Source organism: Equus quagga, chromosome 3 (assembly GCF_021613505.1).
Source record: "Equus quagga isolate Etosha38 chromosome 3, UCLA_HA_Equagga_1.0, whole genome shotgun sequence".
NCBI lineage: Eukaryota > Metazoa > Chordata > Mammalia > Perissodactyla > Equidae > Equus > Equus quagga.
Genome location: NC_060269.1, coordinates 122,656,247 through 122,675,991, shown reverse-complemented (window position 1 = coordinate 122,675,991; position 19,745 = coordinate 122,656,247). Strand labels below are relative to the sequence as shown.

The following is a 19,745-nucleotide window of genomic DNA, read 5'->3' as shown; positions in this document are numbered from 1 at the left end:
TCATATTGCCTTTGCATTGCCCTCAGGTTAGAGTCATATCTTTTTCTTTTATATTTGGCATAGCTCATGAGAAAATCCTGTATGTTTGGCAAGGAATGTCTCTCAAAGAGAGGTAAAAAAAACCATTGCTATTACTGATAACCCTGTCTGTCTGTTCTTCAGCTTTGGTCTCCATCTCCATATGCCAAGTGCCCTGAACTATCCCACTCTGCAGGGCGGAACCATCCCACTAAATGTGAAGATTTACTCTATCTTTATCATGGTTTTCTGCCTTTTCCACACTTATTCCCAATCTCAGTTGGGTTTATGGTTTCAGATTCCCCAGTATCAGGTCCACACCTCTACAATAAAGAATTTGGACAACAGCAACCCCAAAGTATCTTGAGGTCCCTTGCAGCATATTCGATTCACTTACCAATTCTCAAATACCTGCAAGTGTTAGTTTTCCTTCTTGAAAAAATTGAATATAATATTCTTGCAAATATCCTCTTACATCTCCTCTGTGTTGCATATATTAAGGACTTATCTATTGAAGACATCTTTACTGGGTTGAATACTATTCTCCCCAATTCGTGTACATTCAGAACCCTAGAATGTGACCTTATTTGGAAATAGGGTCTTTGCAGATACAAACAGTTAAAGTGAGGTCATACTGGATTAGGTGGGGCAGGTTCTAAGTCCCATGACTGCTGTCCTTATAAGAAGGCCACAGATTGCAGACACAGACTGCAGTGATGCAGCTACAAGCCAAGGAATGCTAGGCATCGCCAATAACCACTGGAAGCTTGGAAGAGCCAAGGAAGGAGCCTTCAGAGGGAGCATGACACTGGTGACACCCTGATTCTGGACTTCTAGCCTCTAGAACTGAGAGAATAAATTTGTTGTTTTAAGTCACCAAGTGTGTGGTAACTTGTTGCAGTAGCCCTGAGAAAATAATAAAACATCTAGACATCTTACCCACTTCTTTGCTTGGAAACTTAGGCTGCCCATTATCTGGGGTGGGCTTTATCTTTTCAAACTTACTCAGGCATGGCATGTGCAGAAAGGGACAAAGAACACAGGGACACATTTGAGAAAGCACTCTGCATACAGTGGGGCTTTATCCATGAAGACAGGAAACTGAATGTGAGCTCTCTGAGGTCACAGACTGGTTCTAATTTATTTATGTCTCAGGCACCCAGCACAGTACACAGAATAGACTGTTAAAAAAAGGATTGGCATGTCTATGTATATGTGAATTAACAAATTAAAGGATGAATGGATGAACTAATGAACAACAGCATGATGAATAAATTCACACACTCTTGGACTGCTGTTAACTCACATGGATAACACTGCTCAGCGCAATCATGGTAAAGTTCCAGATCCATTTCAAATCCCCCTAGATGTAGATAAGTTCAAGCTTGCTGACTATGTGGATGTTTCTGTAGCCTCTTGACTTTTAAAACCATAAATCTCTCTATGTATTTATTAACTTAAGGCTCTTTTATGAGGATAATGAATCCGGGCAGATAGTTCATGATGAAATTTGGCCAGAAAATTTCCACAAGTGGCCGGTTATATTTTTGTCTCTATGATCCCACTGAGTCACAATCTCAGTGGCTACATGCCCTCCTCCAAGGGCACAAGGGATCACCAGCACTTCTGAAAGACTTGATGCAAGGCTACTAAAGGACTCCCTCCAGTCGCTTCCTAGGCAGCCACTCTCTTCCACACCACCCTCTTCTCTGAAGCTAAACATCTCGCCAAACTGGGAACTAAAATTTTTGCTTTCAATATGCCAGTAAACCAGAGAGAAGAGTAGGGAAGAAATCATTGATTAAACTTCTTCAGGGATTAATAAAAAAGAAAAGAAAGAGATTCCTTACTTTTCAACAGCTTTCAGGGGCAATGATCTCCCCAGATCTCCATCCATTGAAAGTCTATTCAGTCTCCAGCACAGATAACTTCAAGTGCCTGAACTTCCCCACCTCAACCAAGTGAAATTTCTTCTTCCTCTGAGCACCCTCTACCCCCCAGTACTCCAGCCTCTCACAGCTCCTTCCTGCTTCCATGTTGAACATCTACTGTCTTGCGCTCATTACCAGACTGTCAGACTTTGGCAGCCAGTCATTTCATTGGATTCACCCTCTTGTTCCCTGAACTACTTAATATAATACTTTATAACGGGAGGCAAAGAAAACCATCTTGAAAATTCAACTGGATATATTTTTTTTGTCTAGAACTTTCTAAAAATACTGAATTAAGCAAAATCATTTTCTTCCTTAAGTTCATGGGGTGAGATGAGAAATATTTTTATACATCTTACCCCCCCAGGTGCTAAAAGCTAATTTAGAAATCACACCGTCCACCCTAGAACACAGTGTGTCCGAGCTATTTTGGAAACATCTCACATCTGTCTTCTTGAATTCCTCCTGTCACATCAGGGAACTCTCAGCTGAGAGGACAAGACAGGAAGGATAGTGAATCACTAAAGGGTGCTTAAAAGATTAAAATTAATTCAGCAGGCAAACTAACTGAAAACCGAGCCTTGCCTATATGCTAGAATTTTTTTGCATGTGTGTGAAGAAGATTGGCCCTCAGCTAACATCTGTTGCCAATCTTCCTCTTTTTGCTTGAGGAAGATGAACCCTGAGCTAACAACTATGCCAATCTTCCTTGAAGCGGAACGCACCAAACTTAACCACTATGCCACCAGGCGGGCCCCTAGCATTTTTGTTTTTAAGGGATGGGAGCTTTTTAAAAGCAACTTAAAAATCATTTATGGTTAAAATTACCAAAAACCATTTGACATAAAATAAACATTTAGAAGTTTTAAAAAGTGTTAATAATACAAACTTGTCCAAAGCTCTAATACTTCTAAGCTAGCGAAGATCAGAAATGAGAAGTGCTGCCAATTGTGTTGACATAATTAGGTTTGTGACTTGGCTTTCACCCTCACCAACTAGCCAGCTTGAAAAAGAATTCCACTTTGCTTGCCTGATGACTGGAAACCAATCAATTTAAGACAAGAAAGGATTCAAACTCTAGAGCAACAGGGATCAGCCTGCAATGTAAGGCAAAGTGTGAAGGCAACTGAAACCAAAACAGCCCTTTTCCTTGGCATTGCCTTTCTGGACTTAGAGACCTATAGAGTCAATACAAAGAATGTTTGTGGTAGCCTAGGATATAAATAAGAATCATCCTATCCAGGTGCTCTAAACAATTATTTTACACAAGTTACGCCTACTTTTTCTATTTCTATCGGTGAACTGATGTAGCAAACCTCAGAGAGCACAAGTTTGTGGTCCAGCTCCATCTATCCAACCAGCAAACAGATACCATTAACGTACTGTGTGGAGAGGGTCACACCCACACATAATGAAGACTTGGCTCCTGCCTTCATGGAGCCCTAAGTCTAAATGGAAACTGCTGAGAAGGTTACAAACCACTGAGAGGAACATGAAGACAGGGACCTGGAAACATTTCTTTGGGGGGAAAGAGAAAAGACTTTCAACAGCTCAGAGGGTCTCAAAAGGTTTCACAGAGGAGATGATGTTTGAACTAAATCTCAATTGCTCAATAGGAATGGAAAGGTCCTCTGAAATCTAATTTTCCATTTTCCAGGTTCTCAAGGTAACTACCACACACACCCAGTTGAAGTGCAGCCTCTGGGGCCACATTCCCATAACCCAAGACTATGGTAAGGTAGGAAACCACTGGACGCTGTGTCCAAAGACCTCGGTTCAAGTTCCAGTATGGCCACCTGAGTGGCAGAAAGTATCATAAACAAGACCTGACACACGGTAGGCACACAGAATTTCACTGCGCCTTCTCCAATAACTGGTTATTCAGCCTCACCTTTTATGAGGCAACATCATCAATTAAGTTATAAAATAAACCCAATATCAAAAGCAGACATTGATAAAGATATAACATCAAATGATCTACTCAATACATCAGGGCCATTCTGGGATATACAAATGGCCTCCATTTTTATTCAATTAATCATTACTATTTACTAAGTTTACTTGCTATATTTCAGGCAGTGACAACACAGAGATGAAGACAAATCAATCCCTGCCCTTAGGGTATAGAAAGTCCTTACTAAAATCAGAGTTCAAAATACAGGTAATTCATAATTAAGAGAAAAGTCAACTTTTATATGGTACTGCTGTACTGATAATGATGATCACTAATAAGAATAAGCAATAAGCAATAATAAGTGATATGATGATTACTACTAATAATAATCAATAAATAATAATATTAAGCTCTTGCTATATGCCAGACACTGTTCCAAGAGCTCTTCAAAGATGCTCTGACTTAATCCTCACAATAGGTGTATGCCAAAACCCTACTATCACTCCCATTTTACAGAGGAGAGGCTATGTAAACTGCCTCCATGTAACAGAGCTGGGATTTGAACTCAGGAAGTGGACTCACTCTCAATGATAAGTTAATGAAGCATCAGGCCCATTGCCACATCATCTGGATTTGGTTTTCTCTGTGCATATCCTGCCTTTGTACACGTTAGTAATGAACCTAATTTTGAAATAGCTATTCCACAAGATCCACTCGTTTCATACTCTGTATCTTCATTTTTAGTAAACTCCACATTAAACGTAAGCTACACGTTGGTGCCAACAAGGTACTGAAAGCTGTACCCAGATGGCATCAAAACGTCATGTCCTTCTAAAGTTTCCATGAAGCAGACCTAAAACACGGAGAGATTAACAGAGAGACCACACACAATCTGATCAACTTGTATTCATCTGAGCCATTCTGCGTCCCTGGGGCCACTGAGGGAACTGTATCTCTGGGAAAACCCTAACTAGATTAAAAGTTCACTTCCAAGTGCCAAAATGATGCAACTCTTTCTTTTTGAATTGGGGTCAAGACACTCATTTTAACTTTTCTAAACTCCTGAGAAACTTAGTAATTTCACAGATGCTCTTCTTTTTTCTGATAGGCTTTTGTGTTCTCAAAGGACAGACTCCACAGGAGGAACATATCGTATACATGATTGATTGTGCAAAAAAAGTTACTAACACGCTGGAGGGGGCCATTCAGAAAGAAATGGAAATAGGAAGTAGTCAATCTCTGGGTTAGGCAATGCATTTTATCTTATAAATAGCATTCTAACTTGGAAAGGATGCCCCTAAGGTAGAAATGAGTCTGTCCTATTTTTCTAGGCTCCCCAAAGCACAGTCTACAACGCAAAGATAATTGTATCATGATTTAGTCATAAAACACCCACCACTGTGATGAGTATTTAGTTAACACAGTAAATAAGCAAATATATACACTTTTTATATATGTACTATGGCACTGCAGACTAGTATCTTACAAAATATTTGCTCTTATTTTTTCTTTTCTTTCAATAGGATTCATGTTTATGATACAAACATGTGTACACTATATAACACATACATAATAAACACTGATCTTACCACTAGAAGTGAAACATACAATATTCCATTTAAACTGATTGTGATCACTGTAAAAACTCTCAGTATGTTTCATCAGAAAGATGAAATCAAAAGAAATATCAATACTGAATAATCGCTTATTTTATTTTACTAATTTATGCAGTGGTCACTACTTGAAACTACCTGATGTATCATCATGAAGTAAAGTGGCTTCTTTTCAATAGGAGTTCACAACTGGCTGTGAGGAAACTCTAAAAGAATTCCCAAATATTATTAATATTAATATTTTGAGACACTGCAGCATGCTGAAACAGGTACAGAGATCCCAAAGTGACCATGTGAAGATAGCAAAGGTTTGGCTTCCAGTATGTTTTTGAAAAACTCAACCTCACTGCTTTAGGGTCATAGCTAACACACTCTTTCAAGCATATTTGATCAAAACATCTATTCTTAGAGACCCATTAAGGGCCGTCACCATATTGTCATCCTTACTTTAAAATTCAGAGGTCTTCACAATCAACATTAAGGGGCCAGCCCCATGGCCAAGTTCGCATGCTCTGCTGCAGTGGCCCAACGTTTCACCAGTTTGGATCCTGGGCATGGACATGGTGCTGCTCATCAGGCCATGCTGAGGTGGCATCCCACATGCAACAACTAGAAGAATCCACAACTAAAAATATACAACTATGTACCGGGGGGCTTTGGGGAGAAAAAGGAAAAATAAAATCTTTAAAAAAGAAAAGTCAACTTTAAGAGAGAAAAAGCAACATATCCCCTCAACATGTCAGGCAACTAATCCAGTTCCCATCACGTGCCAAGCCCTGTAATGGGTTCTGTAGAAAAATCCAAAAGAAAGTGATGCCAGCAAATGAGTGGTGAACAGAGAGGACCTGGAAAGGATTCCTGGAGAGGGTCGCAGTGGATGGAGTGGAGTGCACATTTTCACCTTGAACTTCACGCTCTCCACAGGCCCTTACTGACACAAGCACACAATAAGCAAAGAGGCTATGGACAGAGATAACCTAAATACTCAGCAGCGAGGGAATGGCTAAATAAATCATGGAGCTTGAATCTGTGGAGCAGCCTGCCTAACACTTAAAAAGCCCGAGGCCGAAAAATGGTACATCCTGATATGGACTGCTCTATAAAATATATACTTAAGTGGAAAAAGCAAAGCATTCATAAAAAAACATAATGTGAGTAATTTTTCCCTATTTTAACTTTTTACTGGGGAAAATTTTAAACATACAAAATTAGAGAGAACAGAATAATGAACCCTCATATACTCACCTTTAATAATGACCAACTTATGGGCAATTTTGTTTCTGTTTTTTATCCCCTCCCCAGTTATTTTGGAGAAAATCCCCAACACAGTATTATTTATATTAGTTTTATTATGTTATGTTATCTATATTATACTATTATATATATTGGAATATTAGTATACATCTCTAAAAAGAATTCTTTTTTTTCTTTTTTTTGAGGAAGATTAGCCCTGAGCTAACATCTGCTGCCAATCCTCCTCTTTTTGCTGAGGAAGACTGGCCCTGAGCTAATGTCCATGCCCATCTTCCTCTACTTTATATGTGCGATGCCTGCCACAGCAATGGCTTGACAAGCAGTGCCATGTTTGCACCCGAGATCCGAACCGGTGAACCCCAGGACACTGAAGTGGAACGTGCGAACTTAACTGCTGCGCCACCCGGCCGGCCCCAAGAATTCTTAAACTATATCATTATCTGGGGCCAGCCCCGTGGCCAAGTGGTTAAGTCTGTGTGCTCCACTTCGGTGGCCCAAGGTTTCACCAGTCCGAATCCTGGGCACGGACATGGCACCGCTCATCAGGCCGTGCTGAGGTGGCATCCCACATGCCACAACTAGAAGGACACACAACTAAAAATACACAACTATACACCAGGGGCCTTTGGGGAGAAAAAGGAAAAATAAAATATTTTAAAAAATAAAAAAATAATTAAAAAATATATATCATTATCATAAAATTTAAAATTTATTACAAATGTGGGTGTATGCCTAAAATTTTTTATGCAAGGAAATAATTTGGAAAAAAAACCAAACGCAGTGGCCCTCATTGGGAAAAGAGGCTAGAGCAAGGAACAAGGGAGATTTTACTGTTCATTTAATACCTTTCAGTAAAATTTAAAATATAACTACACAGAAAGCATCGTGCCTGGAAGAGCAGCAGAAAGGCGGCCACGACCAGGGGAAGACAGCAAGGCCCTAGGTGAGGGCACTGAAAACAGGAGGCAAAGCCTGGATGAGAGGTACTCAAGGAGTCCTTTATGTAGATTCAAACACTAGCAGACGACAGTGTCCATCAGCTACAGGATATGAATTCTGTAAACGGGTAAAAAGTAATGTAGAGTTGTGAACGCAGTGACATTGCTAAACATAATGATGATTTTAATAATGTGTGGGTCCAGACATTTATAAGATGAAATGGACTCATCTCAGCCTTCCTACTGCCATATCCAGCCACAGCAGGCTGATGAAATCTATCACTTAAAAAACTGCAATTTTAAAGGGCACTTCAAAAACACTTGTTTTTCTTTTTTTATAGACAAGTTAATATCTGAACTTTCTCCCTCTCATTTCCTTATGTGTAGGCCTTATAATTTCTCTCCCTTATAGGTTAGAAAAATGCTATTTCCCTCGCTGGTGGTTCTATCTGTTTTGTTATATCCGTATCCCGTTAACAGAGCCCTGGGACCCACTAGGGTAGCTGCAGGGTTACGCTAAAGAAATAAGCCTTTGTGAGTATGAGGTTACATTGAATCCACATCCACAAGTTCTCCACATCATTTAATCTTATGGTCAGTATAATAGGGACTATGAGAAGATGAGGTTAAAAGCAGCTGATTTTTAGGATCCTGTTCATTTCTGTCACAATTTTGACTCCTCTGACGAATCCAAAGACGTTATGAATACAGACAAAAGTCAAGAAAGAGTGGTCTCAATTAGACTAGTTAAAATCCTAAACTTCTGAATATATTTTAACAGAAACACCACTTTCTCACTTTCAAATATCACTTAAACCACGCTAATAACATCTTCTGCAGTAAAGGTCAAAAAGGAAATGTCTTTAATGAATAGACTTTGAACTTTTTGAACTTTTAACTTTTCATTAGCTTGAGCATAAATAAATTCTTCTGAGAACTTTAAAATAGTTGGTTCTCTTAATCGGGTTATATCCTGCCCCACCGAAACTGTATTTCTTCTATTACTTTACTTAACAAAACTAAATATTTCTAGATAGTATCTAGAAATAGTTCACTGGCAGTATAATTTCTAAATAGATAATCTTTTACTGTACTTAACACCAGGGAACTATTTCTTTTACAAGAACGCTTACCAGAACAAACAACTGATGTATGAACCAAAATGAAACTAACCTAAAATATCGGAGAGGAACTAACAATATTTTCTACGCAAATTGCCCAATTTTACCTCAAGAGGCTCACGTTCTTCTCTGGCTGAAAATGGATTTTTTTGGCCAGTCTAGAGATTTAGTCCATCAATAATTAAAAACACCAAAGAAAGTGCCACCTTCAGCTACACTTTTCGCAGGGGTACCTGTTTCGTCTGGGGAGCTGGGTGAGGCGCTGTCTTGGGACAGTGTCGTCCAGCTGGACTCCTCATCGCTTGGTGCCAGGTTCTGGATCCGGTGTAGCGCGCAATCAGTTTTGGCCCCTGTTTTAGGATGATCCTTCTTGGTCTCCGGGCTGGATGACACTGTGGCTATATGGCCATCTTCAGGACTGAACTGGGGTTTGCTTGGTTTCTGCAGCAGCAAATCGCCATTCCCAATGATGGTGGAGGCCTGGCCCTGGCCTGGCTGGGACTTCTCTTCCACAACCCTATGCTGGTTGCCTAAGTTCTGCTCTAGTTCTCTGGTTGAGGTTTCCAGGTCTGCATAGTAATCTAGGAAGCTCTTGGTTCTCCTGGGTGGGGAGGGTAAAATTTCACAGCCCGAGGAGTCCTGCGGGTGGGGCTCTTTACCCTCTAACTTCTCAGAAGTTATGTTGATGACTGCAGTGGGACTGACATTTTTGTTGGGGTCCTGCTGCCCTTGTTCTGCAGCCTTCCGGAGCTGGTTCTCCCCATTTTTCACCAGCTTGATGTTGGCAGAGCCATTTCCCAGCAGGGGCTGGGCCGCTGGATCCGACAGGCCCATTGCTGCCTGGATATTAGTTAGTGCATATTTTTTCCTGCATTTGGGGGGCGTGCTGTTCTTGGTTTCTGTGTGTTTTATTTCGGCATTCAACAGTTCATTGTGGGAGGAACGGAGATTAAGGGTATTTGGTGGTGTGGCCGGGCTGTTCCGATTCGCGACGTCTGTGGGTCCGCTGCTGGCCATAAACACTGGCAAAGTGTCTACACCTGAGTCAGCTGGAAAAAAAAACAAAACTGGTCGTTAGATGCCTGCCATGATGAAACTACTTAGCATACAGAAAATGGAAAGCAGTATTGTTTCTGTTGCATATGTTCTTGCAGAATTGACTCCTCTTCCTCTTTATTTTCAGTTTGCTCACGTATTAAATAGGAGCAAATAAAAGACTTAATGCGGAGACACAAAAGCCAATTTACAGAAAAGCTAAGTGGTCTGACAGTCCAAATTTTACTTAGAATAAAAATATCTCTCCTTTGCATACATATAAAAGCATTTTCTTCTGGTAGCTGGTCTTCATTTATCACACCCTTGAAAATCATCCCCTTTCTAAACATTTACACCACATTTCTACTCTGTAGTTCCCTCAGGCAACAAAAAAGGTGCTCAAAAATCCTCTGGGGCTCCAGCCTTCTTAATTAACCTAAAAGGTCACTGTTCAGTGATGCCCCATAGGTCCAGGGTAATTTTTTTCAACTATGTTTAGAAATTGTGTTCTGAATGCCTGGAAAAATCAAACCTCCGTTAGAGTTTGCTAACATCTTCGTGAACATTTTTGACCTGGGCTCAGTGTTCATGGCAAACAGAAATTTTGGAGAGATGGCTCAACTGCTCGAGAACATACACACACACACAAAACCATTACTAGTACTGTAGCGTTGAGCCTTTGGTGACAGACGTGTTAGAGCCCCCAAAGGGATCTGAGCATATTCCACTGAATTAAAACACAGACTCAGCTGTCTGCAGTCACCACGTGCTCTCGCAGAGCTCCTGGGAAACTATCTGACAGTAACATTTATCTCAAATATTGTCCGCACCTTCAGTGATTTATTCCATGTGTCTTGCTAGGAAGAAAAAAAGGCTTCTCAGACTAGAAGGCAATAAAACTCATCAGCAAGAATTCCTAAGGTTTCACATTTGTCAGTCTATGAGGAATGACTTCTTTCTTATCTGATCCTTTGCCCTCCACAGAGCTCTGTGAGTGCTACACCAGCAGGAGTTGAACCAAAGCACAGCTCCTAACATTCCTAAAATTGTATTGTGACAACTCCCTCTTCCTCCCCCAGGCAAAACAGGGCCCTCCACAGCAGAGGAGGGCAAGCCTTTCCCTCTGGGAGCTTAGAGGTATCTCTTTCTAGAATCAAATACTCAGGATGGGCTATTTTAGAAAAGAGTCACCCACTCATCCTAGAGTCTGGGTGCTTCCGGGAAGCTAAGCAACATCTGTACACTCTAGGCAGTGTCCATATTTATCACAGAATGACCACATGGCCCAGAGAGACAGTTAAGTGCCGTAACCCAAGCGCTTAGACCTGGGGCCCCATTCCTTAGAATGATTATTTATAAGGATTCCTGCTTACCCAGCACCCCACCTCAACACTTGGAATTCATTTTATAGGAATAGAGAATCCAGTGCCTTTCTCCCTTTTAAACAATACTCTGATGACTAAATTTTTTAAAAATGTTTCCACTGTTCTGGCCATTACTATCTTTCTATGGCAAACATAAGTTTCAATTTATAACCTCACTCAAGAGTAGCATTTGATATGAGAAGGGCCCACCTCGAACCCACCTGAAGTGTTCCCTGAGACACACCGCCATAACACAGACACACAAGAGAAAATGATATTTAGACTCTTGAGTATTTCGAGTGACATTATTATGAGAAAGGTGGAAATCTGCTGGCTTTTTAAAGATTTTATTTCTCCTTTTTCCCCCCAAAGTCCCCTGGTACATAGTTGTGCATTTTTAGTTGTGGGTCCTTCTAGCTGTGGCATGTGGGACACCGCCTCAGCATGGCCTGATGAGTGGTGCCATGTCTGCGCCCAGGATTCGAACCAGCGAAACCCTGGGACACTGAAGCAGAGCGCGAGAGCTTAACTGCTCAACCACAGGGCCAGCCCCTCTGCTGGCTTTTTAAAAAGCATGGCAAAAAATTTCTATTAGGCTATTTTATGATGCTAGGTACTATATTCTAACAACATTATTAGGGAGAAATTTTTATTTTCTTTGTTTATAACCATAACATTTTCAGAAAGAATACCATCAAAATTTCTAGGTGATGTAATATTTAAGTAGCTTTTATATCCTGGATGTGACGGATGGAAACTTTTAGCCATGTTTTCATCAGCCTTTTGGATCCCATTGCCCTCCCGATGCCCTCTGTAACTCTCCTGCTGGCTAGAAATCGTCACAGGAGGTGTGGGAGAGTTAAGTTAGAACGATAGGACCATCCTAACCAAAACAGCTCTTTATACACTGATTTTATAGATCAAAGCCTGAACACAGTTTGAGTGCGTCTTAGATATTAAATGATGGTATCATCTGGAAGCAAAATGAAAGGTTCAGACCTAGAATGAAGGCAGCCAGGTTAATCCTATGAAGTATGTAGTTGTCTCTAGGAGCTAATACATCGGTTAGGCAGTCACTTGGGCTCAAAATGAAGTAGGTAGCAGTTAGCAAATTCCTAGAAAGACCAAGGCTGCAGGAAGGAGGCCCCCAAAATGGGAGGCAGTGCCCATGAGGAGGAGAGCACACACCTCAGAATCACGGAGAAGGCTCAAGCCCCTCCATGCTACTTATTGCTAAGGGATCTAGGACACCAGAACTTCCCCTTCCTTGTCTGAAAAATGGGGACAATAATAGTTCCTGGTTGTTGTGAGGATTAAAATGAAAAGCGGCCGCAGAGAGTTTAGCATAGTCCACAACACTCAATGTGCGCAACCCTCACTCCTTTTTATCCAAGTGACAGAGCAGAGAGCTGCCCCCCAGGGCCCCAAATTAACCAGCCTATTTGGCCTGCGTGACAGAAATGGTCTTTGCAGAGACACACAGAGAGTAAACAGACTAACAAGAAGGGATAAAGAAGTTGGGTCTAGAAGAGTTTAATTATGAGGAAAAACCCCCCACATTCCTCAAGTTTAAGGGGAAGGAGGTTTATGTTTCTTTTTCAAAGAAAAGAAAATCTTATCACATCTCTTTAAACTTTCTAATATTTAGCTGTTTTCTTTGGAGTCAAAAAGCCAAAGAATAAGTCCAAACTCCTTGACAAAACAGACAACTTACTTAAACTCCCCATTTCTTTGCTGTAAATGGGGATAATAATAGTATCAACTCCTCACTGAGCTTTGTTGAGGCCTACAAGAGATGACTGCCAAGCATTTAACCTAACGGCTGGCATACAGGAAGAGCTCAACACGTGTTAGGGATTATTATTATCTCACGGCTCCCTCCTTCCCCACACGCTTTTGTCTCTGACCACCATCTCTCAGGCCACTGTTTATTAAGCACTTTCTTCTTGTCAAGCCCTGTGCTGGGAACAGGGAAATCAAGACACACAGGGTCCCATCTGCTAAGTGCTTTCAGCCTTGTGGAAGACAAACACATAATAATAAGGTGATAGAAATCAACCAGGGTGGGAGTGGGGCAAAGGAGCAAGTGGTCTCCCCACCTCAGGATGGAGATGGTCTGAAGGTAAGATTACCATCTGGGGAGTCTGAGCAAATCAAGACATGAAGGGAGAGGTGTTACAGAGGGAGGGATGGGGTAGAGAGCCCCACAAGACATGCTCCAAGAGTTTGGACTTGACCCTGAGACAGAGAAGAAGATCAAGTACTTCAACAGCAGCATGAAGAATGAATCAGAGGCTGAAGTGTGGGTGTGAGTGGGTGTTGTATTCATTCATGTGTTGGGGGAAGAGAGCATCTTTCCTCCAGCATATTCTCCAAGAAGGAGATGACTATGATGAAAAGACATTAAAGAAGCTATCTAACTTAGGCAGTTAAAACATCAGGGGTTGTCAGGCAAAGAGTGGAATGAGGTGGATAGATGGTGTCTCTGTAACCGAAGAGGCTGGCTGGCCCCACTTCATGCTCCCCCTGTCTGTCTGGTGTTAGAGCCTGACTCTCCCATTCACCAAAGGGAAGCAAAACCCAAGCATGGAGACCAGCTGAGAGGCTACTGCAATAGTCCAGTCAAGACAGCAGGGCAAGGAAAGGTAGGCATGGAAACTTAGGTATGGAGGGAAAGTCTTTCTCTCTCACTGCCATAGTTCCAGCTCTGGTCATTCATCTCTTAACCAGGGCATGAAGATGAGGTCTCCCTCAGCCACCTGGATTTAGAGGTGCGGACTGAAAAGAGCCTGGTGAAGCATGTGATTGGGAGAATATTGGTGACTTCTGTCATGTCAGCTTCAGGAGAATGGCAAAGGTAGGCAGAGTGACCTTTGAGGAGCTTCACTATGAACAAAGCCAGGAGAGAGAGAAGAGGAGCTGGAGGAGGAGCTGGGAAGGATAACGGGAAGGAATTTTTGCTTTTTAAAGATGAGAGTCTTAGCCATGTTCTACTGGATATATGCTGGAAAAGCAGAAGCCAGGAGAGAGGGGGAAAGCAGAAACATTTAAGAGGGAAAGACCAATAAGGCCAAATCCAGGTGCTGAGAGGGCGGGAGGGACCACAGCAGATATGGAAGAGCCAGCCTTGCCCAAGACTAAAGAAACTTCTTCACGAGAGAAGCAAGGAGAGGGACTAAGGATGGGGCAGGCGCCTCTGTCACTGCAGTGACACAAAACCAAGGAAAAGCAAAACTGAGAGTCTCAGTGTTCTCTATGAAAATACAGTCTTCCCCTTAAGGGAAGCACTTAGGGGAACACGAGGAGACGGACAAAGTTTAGAAAGAGTCACAGGGGAGAAACACAGAGTTAGTGACTTTTTTTTTAATTTGAAGTTTCATGGAATAAAAAATAGACTCGCACATCAATGGAACAGAATAGAGAGCCCAGAAATAAACCCACAAACATAAACTCAATTAATTTACGACAAAGGAGCCAAGAATACATAATGGGGAAAGGACAGTCTCTTCAATAAATGGTTCTGGGGAAAACGGGACAGCCACACACAAAACGATGAAACTGGACCACTACCTCACACCACACACAAAAAATTAACTCAAAATGGATTAAACACTTGACTTAAGACCTGAAACCATAAAACTCCTAGAAGAAAACATAGGGCGTGAGCTCCTTGCCACAGGTCTTAACAATGGTTTTTTGGATTTGACACCAAAAGCAAAGGCAATAAAAGCAAAAACAAACAAGTGGGATTACATCAAACCAAAGAGCTTTTACATAGCAAAGGAGACCAACAACAAAATGAAAAGGCAACCTACCAAATGGGAGAAAAGAAATAGTCCCAGTTTGGGATGTGATTAAGGTGTCAGGGGAGGGGACGTGAACAGATGAGGAATGCACTCTGGGATCTGGCCTGGGGAGGGCAGGGAATGGGGTCCGGAGGAGGGTGAAGAGCTGGAAGAAAAGGAACAAGCCAAGGGATCGGAGGTCTCTGCCAGGTCAGGGAACAGGTGTGACAGGAACAAGGAAATGTTCTCAACGCAGCTGCACGCATCGCTTGGGGAGTTTTAAAAAGCAGAAGCCTAGGCCCCACCCCTCAAGATACCCCCAAAGCTTCTGAAATCAATTATTCTGGGACCGGGCCCAGGCAGGGTCGTAAAATGTTCTCTAGGTGATTTCAACATGTGCCTGAGACTGGAAACCAGTGGAATAAGGAAGTGAGAGGTTTGGAAGAAGAAGATGATAGGTATCTGAGTTAACTGTTTCAGAGGCACTTGGAATACTCTGATCAAGCATTCCATGTTCCTTGTCCTTGTACATATTCTCAGCAATCCTTTCCTCCTGTCTGGCAAATTTCTACTTCTCCTTCAAGATTCAAGGTAGAGGTCACCTATTTGTGAAGCCTTCTCTTGCCCCTCCAGGCAGACTCCAGAGCTCCTTCTACATTCCCAAACCTTCATAAACACATCCCTATTATAGCATCATTCACTTTGCTTTGCTTTTAACCTGCTGGGGTTTTCCACTAGATTGTGGCCTCCAGCAACCAGCACAGCAGCCTAGCACACCGTAGGTACTCAATAAACGTTTGTGGAATAAATCACTTAATAAAATGAAAAACACAAGCATTTCATTAACATCTCAAGAAATGTTTACATAAAAGTCTAGGTAGAATTATTGAGTTTCTTATTAAAGACTGAAAGGAGATCACCTTTACTGCCTAAATAGTTAAGTCAACAGGAAATTCACTTTCCTTTCTTTGAAAATGCTAATGAGATCAGAAAGGGAAAGGGTAATCAGTGGTCAGTTATCTCAGCTTTTATCCCATGTAGCATCTGAACAGTTTAAAATAAAATCCCTTAATATACTGTCTAGACCAATTTATTTTGCTCCTCAGTCTCAGCTCAAGAAAATTCTGGCTCAATTCTGCCATAATGCCCTAAAGAAGACTATTTAAAAGTCAAAGACATACATTTTGCCACCCAGAGCAGAATGGTGTAGTACTTCACTGCCAAATAGGATTTCTCATCACCTGTAATCCTATCAGGATTTTCCATGCTGTGGTCTGAACAGCACTGGAGGCCCAGCAAAGGTGCTGGCGCACACCACACACGTGCTCCTGTCACTCATAGGACCCCTCCACCCAATTCTGGGCCTTTCTCTCTTGCTCATTTCCTCATATTTACCATCTGCATCATCAGTAACAATGAATAGAAGAGAATTAAGTAGAATGGAAAATAGCAACACAATAATATAAAAAATGATGGAGAAAAATTAATGTTCTATGGATATAAAAATGAAAGGAAAACTATCTTCCTCTTCTACCCTAGGACCACTCCTCCCCCCCAACCCCACATTGTAATTTCTCTAATCTACATGTAGGACATCGTAGTCTGCTTTCGGCACTACTAAAGCTACATTGAGACTCGAAAGTTGGCGCATTTAAGCTGGTTCCATTTATCTTAGCCTCACATGATTTTACTATAGATTCTAAATCAAAGACCATTTGGTCTAATACTCCCTATAAACTTGGGGGGTGGGGGAAGTTAAATCCACAGACACATGGGCTTGACTCTGAATGAGAATTTATGGCATTGTCATCCTGCCAGTTTCCCAGGCTAGAAACTTGGAATAGCCCTTCATGAGTTTCTTATCCTAACAAATTCTGTCAATTTTACTTGAAAATGTTTCTCCAATGTTTCCTTTCCCACTCCTCCATGCCTGCTTTCAGGCCCTCCTCACTTATCAGTTTTCTTCGACATCTCCCAAGCACAATGGCTCTCCCAAACTCCAGGCTGCCCAGACACATTCTGCCCTATGTCATTCTAAAAACAAACTGATCATGCAGCTCTCCTGCTGACAAACATCTACTGGCTCCCTGTTGTGCAAATTCAGCTCAGAATACAAGGCACTTCAAATTCTCCTCTGCTGGCCCCAATCTACCCTTCCAGTCACATCTCCTGTCACGGCACCTCCCCCTGCCATGTCCTCTACACTACAGCCACAATGAACTTCCCTGAGGATGCAAGCCCCTTCACCACTCTTGGCCTCTGCACATAGAGTTTGTTTGCTCTGCCCAGGAATGTCCTTCTCTCTCATCTCCCCTATGCCCACCCTATTTCCTGCCTGAAAACTCCTATAAATCCTTCAAAATCCAGCTCCTTTAGGTCTTCTCTGATTCCTGTATACAATGATGGTTGACCCCTCCTCTGTGCTAGGTATGTAACATGCTGTTCATAGCAGCACTTCTGTACTATAGTATCAATATCAATTGAGATGTTTATCTCCCTTTCTAGACTGCAAGATCCTTGAGGGTAGTGACTTTCATTCACTCTTCGTGACAGTTTTTTGAGATATAATTCACATATCATAAAGTTCACTTTTTAAGGCACAATTCAGTGGTATTTAGCAATATGTACAGAGTTGTATATCCATCACTATGATCTAATTACAGAGCATTTTTATCACCCCAAAAAGAAATCCCATAATCATTAGCAGTCACTCTCTATTGCTCCCTCCCCTAAGCTCCTAGCAACCATTAATCTACTTTCTGTCTTTATGGACTTGCCCATTCCGGACGTATCATATAAATAGAATCATACAACATGTAGTCTTTTGTGACTGGCTTCCTTCAGTTAGTGTATCTTCAAGGTTCATGCACATTGCAGCATCTATCAGTCCTTCATTCTTTTTCATGGCCAGATCATACTCCATTGTATGGATAGACCACATTTTGTTGATCTGTTCATCAGTTAACGGACATTTGGGTTGTTTCCACTTTTTAGCTGTTATAAATAATGATGCTATGAATATTTGTGTACAAGTCTTTGTATGGACAGATGTTTTCAATTCTCTTGGGTGTATACACAGTGGTGAAATTGGTGACTATAACTCTTTTGAGAGAGAGAGAAAGAGAGAGAGATAAAACCTTTTGAGGAACTTTCAGATTGTTTTACAAAGCAGTTGTACCATTTTACATTCCCAGCAACAGTGTATGAATGTTACAATTTCTCCACATCCTTGTCAACACTTATTACGGTTTCTTTTTTATCATCGCCATCTGAGCGGATGTGAAGTGGCAATCTCATTGTGATTTTGATTTGCATTTCCCTTCTATTTTTATATTCCCAGAATTTCTAGTTCCTTTTACAAGGCCTGGCATATAAGAGTACCCAATGGAGTCATTAATCCGTTCACTCATTCATTAACTAAGTATTTATCGAGCATCTACTGATGTACCAGTTGCTCTTCTCAAGGCCAAGAACACGACAATGCACAAAAGAAGCAAAACGAGTGAGGAATGAGTAAGCAAATGCCAGTAACCCTGAGGGTTGGTCTTCAGTACAGAGGTGGTTCTGCTCCTGGATTGCTGTGGGTAGATGGGACACAAGGATTTTGCCATCATCTCCACATCTATTCATCATGCTGTTTTGAGCCTGGCTTATGAATCTCCAACATCAATTCTAGAGAATCAATTCCTAATGCAGAGCTAGGTGTAAGTTCAGAGCTAAGAGTGTGACAAGAGCTAATAGTATTCCTGCTGCTACTCCCCTGCATGCACGACGGAGAAACATCTGTTACATCCTGGGATGTATGGCCTCCTTTTCCAGTAACAGCTCCACTGTTTTTCTTGGGGAATGAGCCTTTCTACACACTCATTCATTCATTTGACAGATATTTTCTGTGCACTACCGTGCAGCAAATATAGTTCTAACTGCTGAGGATACAGCAGTGAACAAAATTGACAAAATAAAAATACCTACTTTCATGGAGCTTATATTCTAGGGTTTAGCCTACGTGCTTCAGGCAGACACGAATCTACCCCTTACTTCATGGGGCACATGGCCCAGGCCCAGCCACTTGGAGGACAAATCCCTAAGGCTATAGTGACTGGTTCAAGGAGTCACACGGAACTAATCCTAAGACTTTTGCCAGAATAACGAGAAGAGAAGTGCTCTTTTGTCTCTTTTTCTTGAACTAGAAGATATAAGCCTAGAGCTTCAAGGGGTCACCATGAAGAGACAACCTGCGAAAGCATGAACCTAACAAATGAGCAGGCGAAGCTCCAAGACAAAATAAAAGGGGCAAGCTCTAATGACATTGCTGGAATCCTGAAACAAGCCAGGCCTCAAACATGGTACCCCTGAACTTCTAGGGTACTGAAGCCAATAGATTTTTCTTTGTTCTTTTGCTTAAACCTCTCTAAATTGGATTTTCTCCTTTTAGCAACTAAAAGAGCCTTAGTTAACACACAGAGTATTTTTTATGAAGCCTAAACAACATTAGGTAAGCCAGGGTCCCTTTAATTTCATGAGTGACACAGCTTTCCTCAAACCCAGGGTCTCAAAGATCCCAGCACTGAGATGTAACCCCATAACTCACATGATATCTTAATACAAACCTGTGCTGGAGCCAGTAGTTAAACCTGCCCACCCCTTCGTTTTCTGAGACCTCTAGCCTTCTGTCAAAGGCAAAGTTGGTCAGTAATGACAGGAAACTCCTCTCGTCAATAATCTGCTGCACTCCCTCTGCTCCCATGACACACTTATAAACTTGGAAACTGACAAATGGGCCCAGGGTTGA

General features: G+C 41.7%; 1 protein-coding gene across 7 annotated transcripts in view; it reads right to left on the bottom strand.

Moving 5' to 3' along the window:
* The window catches only part of LOC124237137 (amyloid beta precursor protein binding family B member 2), a 368,014-nt gene that overhangs the window by 179,681 nt on the left and 168,588 nt on the right, over window positions 1-19,745 (bottom strand). For all 7 annotated transcript variants that reach the window (XM_046656484.1, XM_046656486.1, XM_046656479.1 and 4 more), the window contains one exon: window positions 9,003-9,818. In XM_046656484.1, the coding sequence (XP_046512440.1) occupies window positions 9,003-9,818 (816 nt within the window). The remainder of the gene's footprint in view (window positions 1-9,002; window positions 9,819-19,745) is intronic.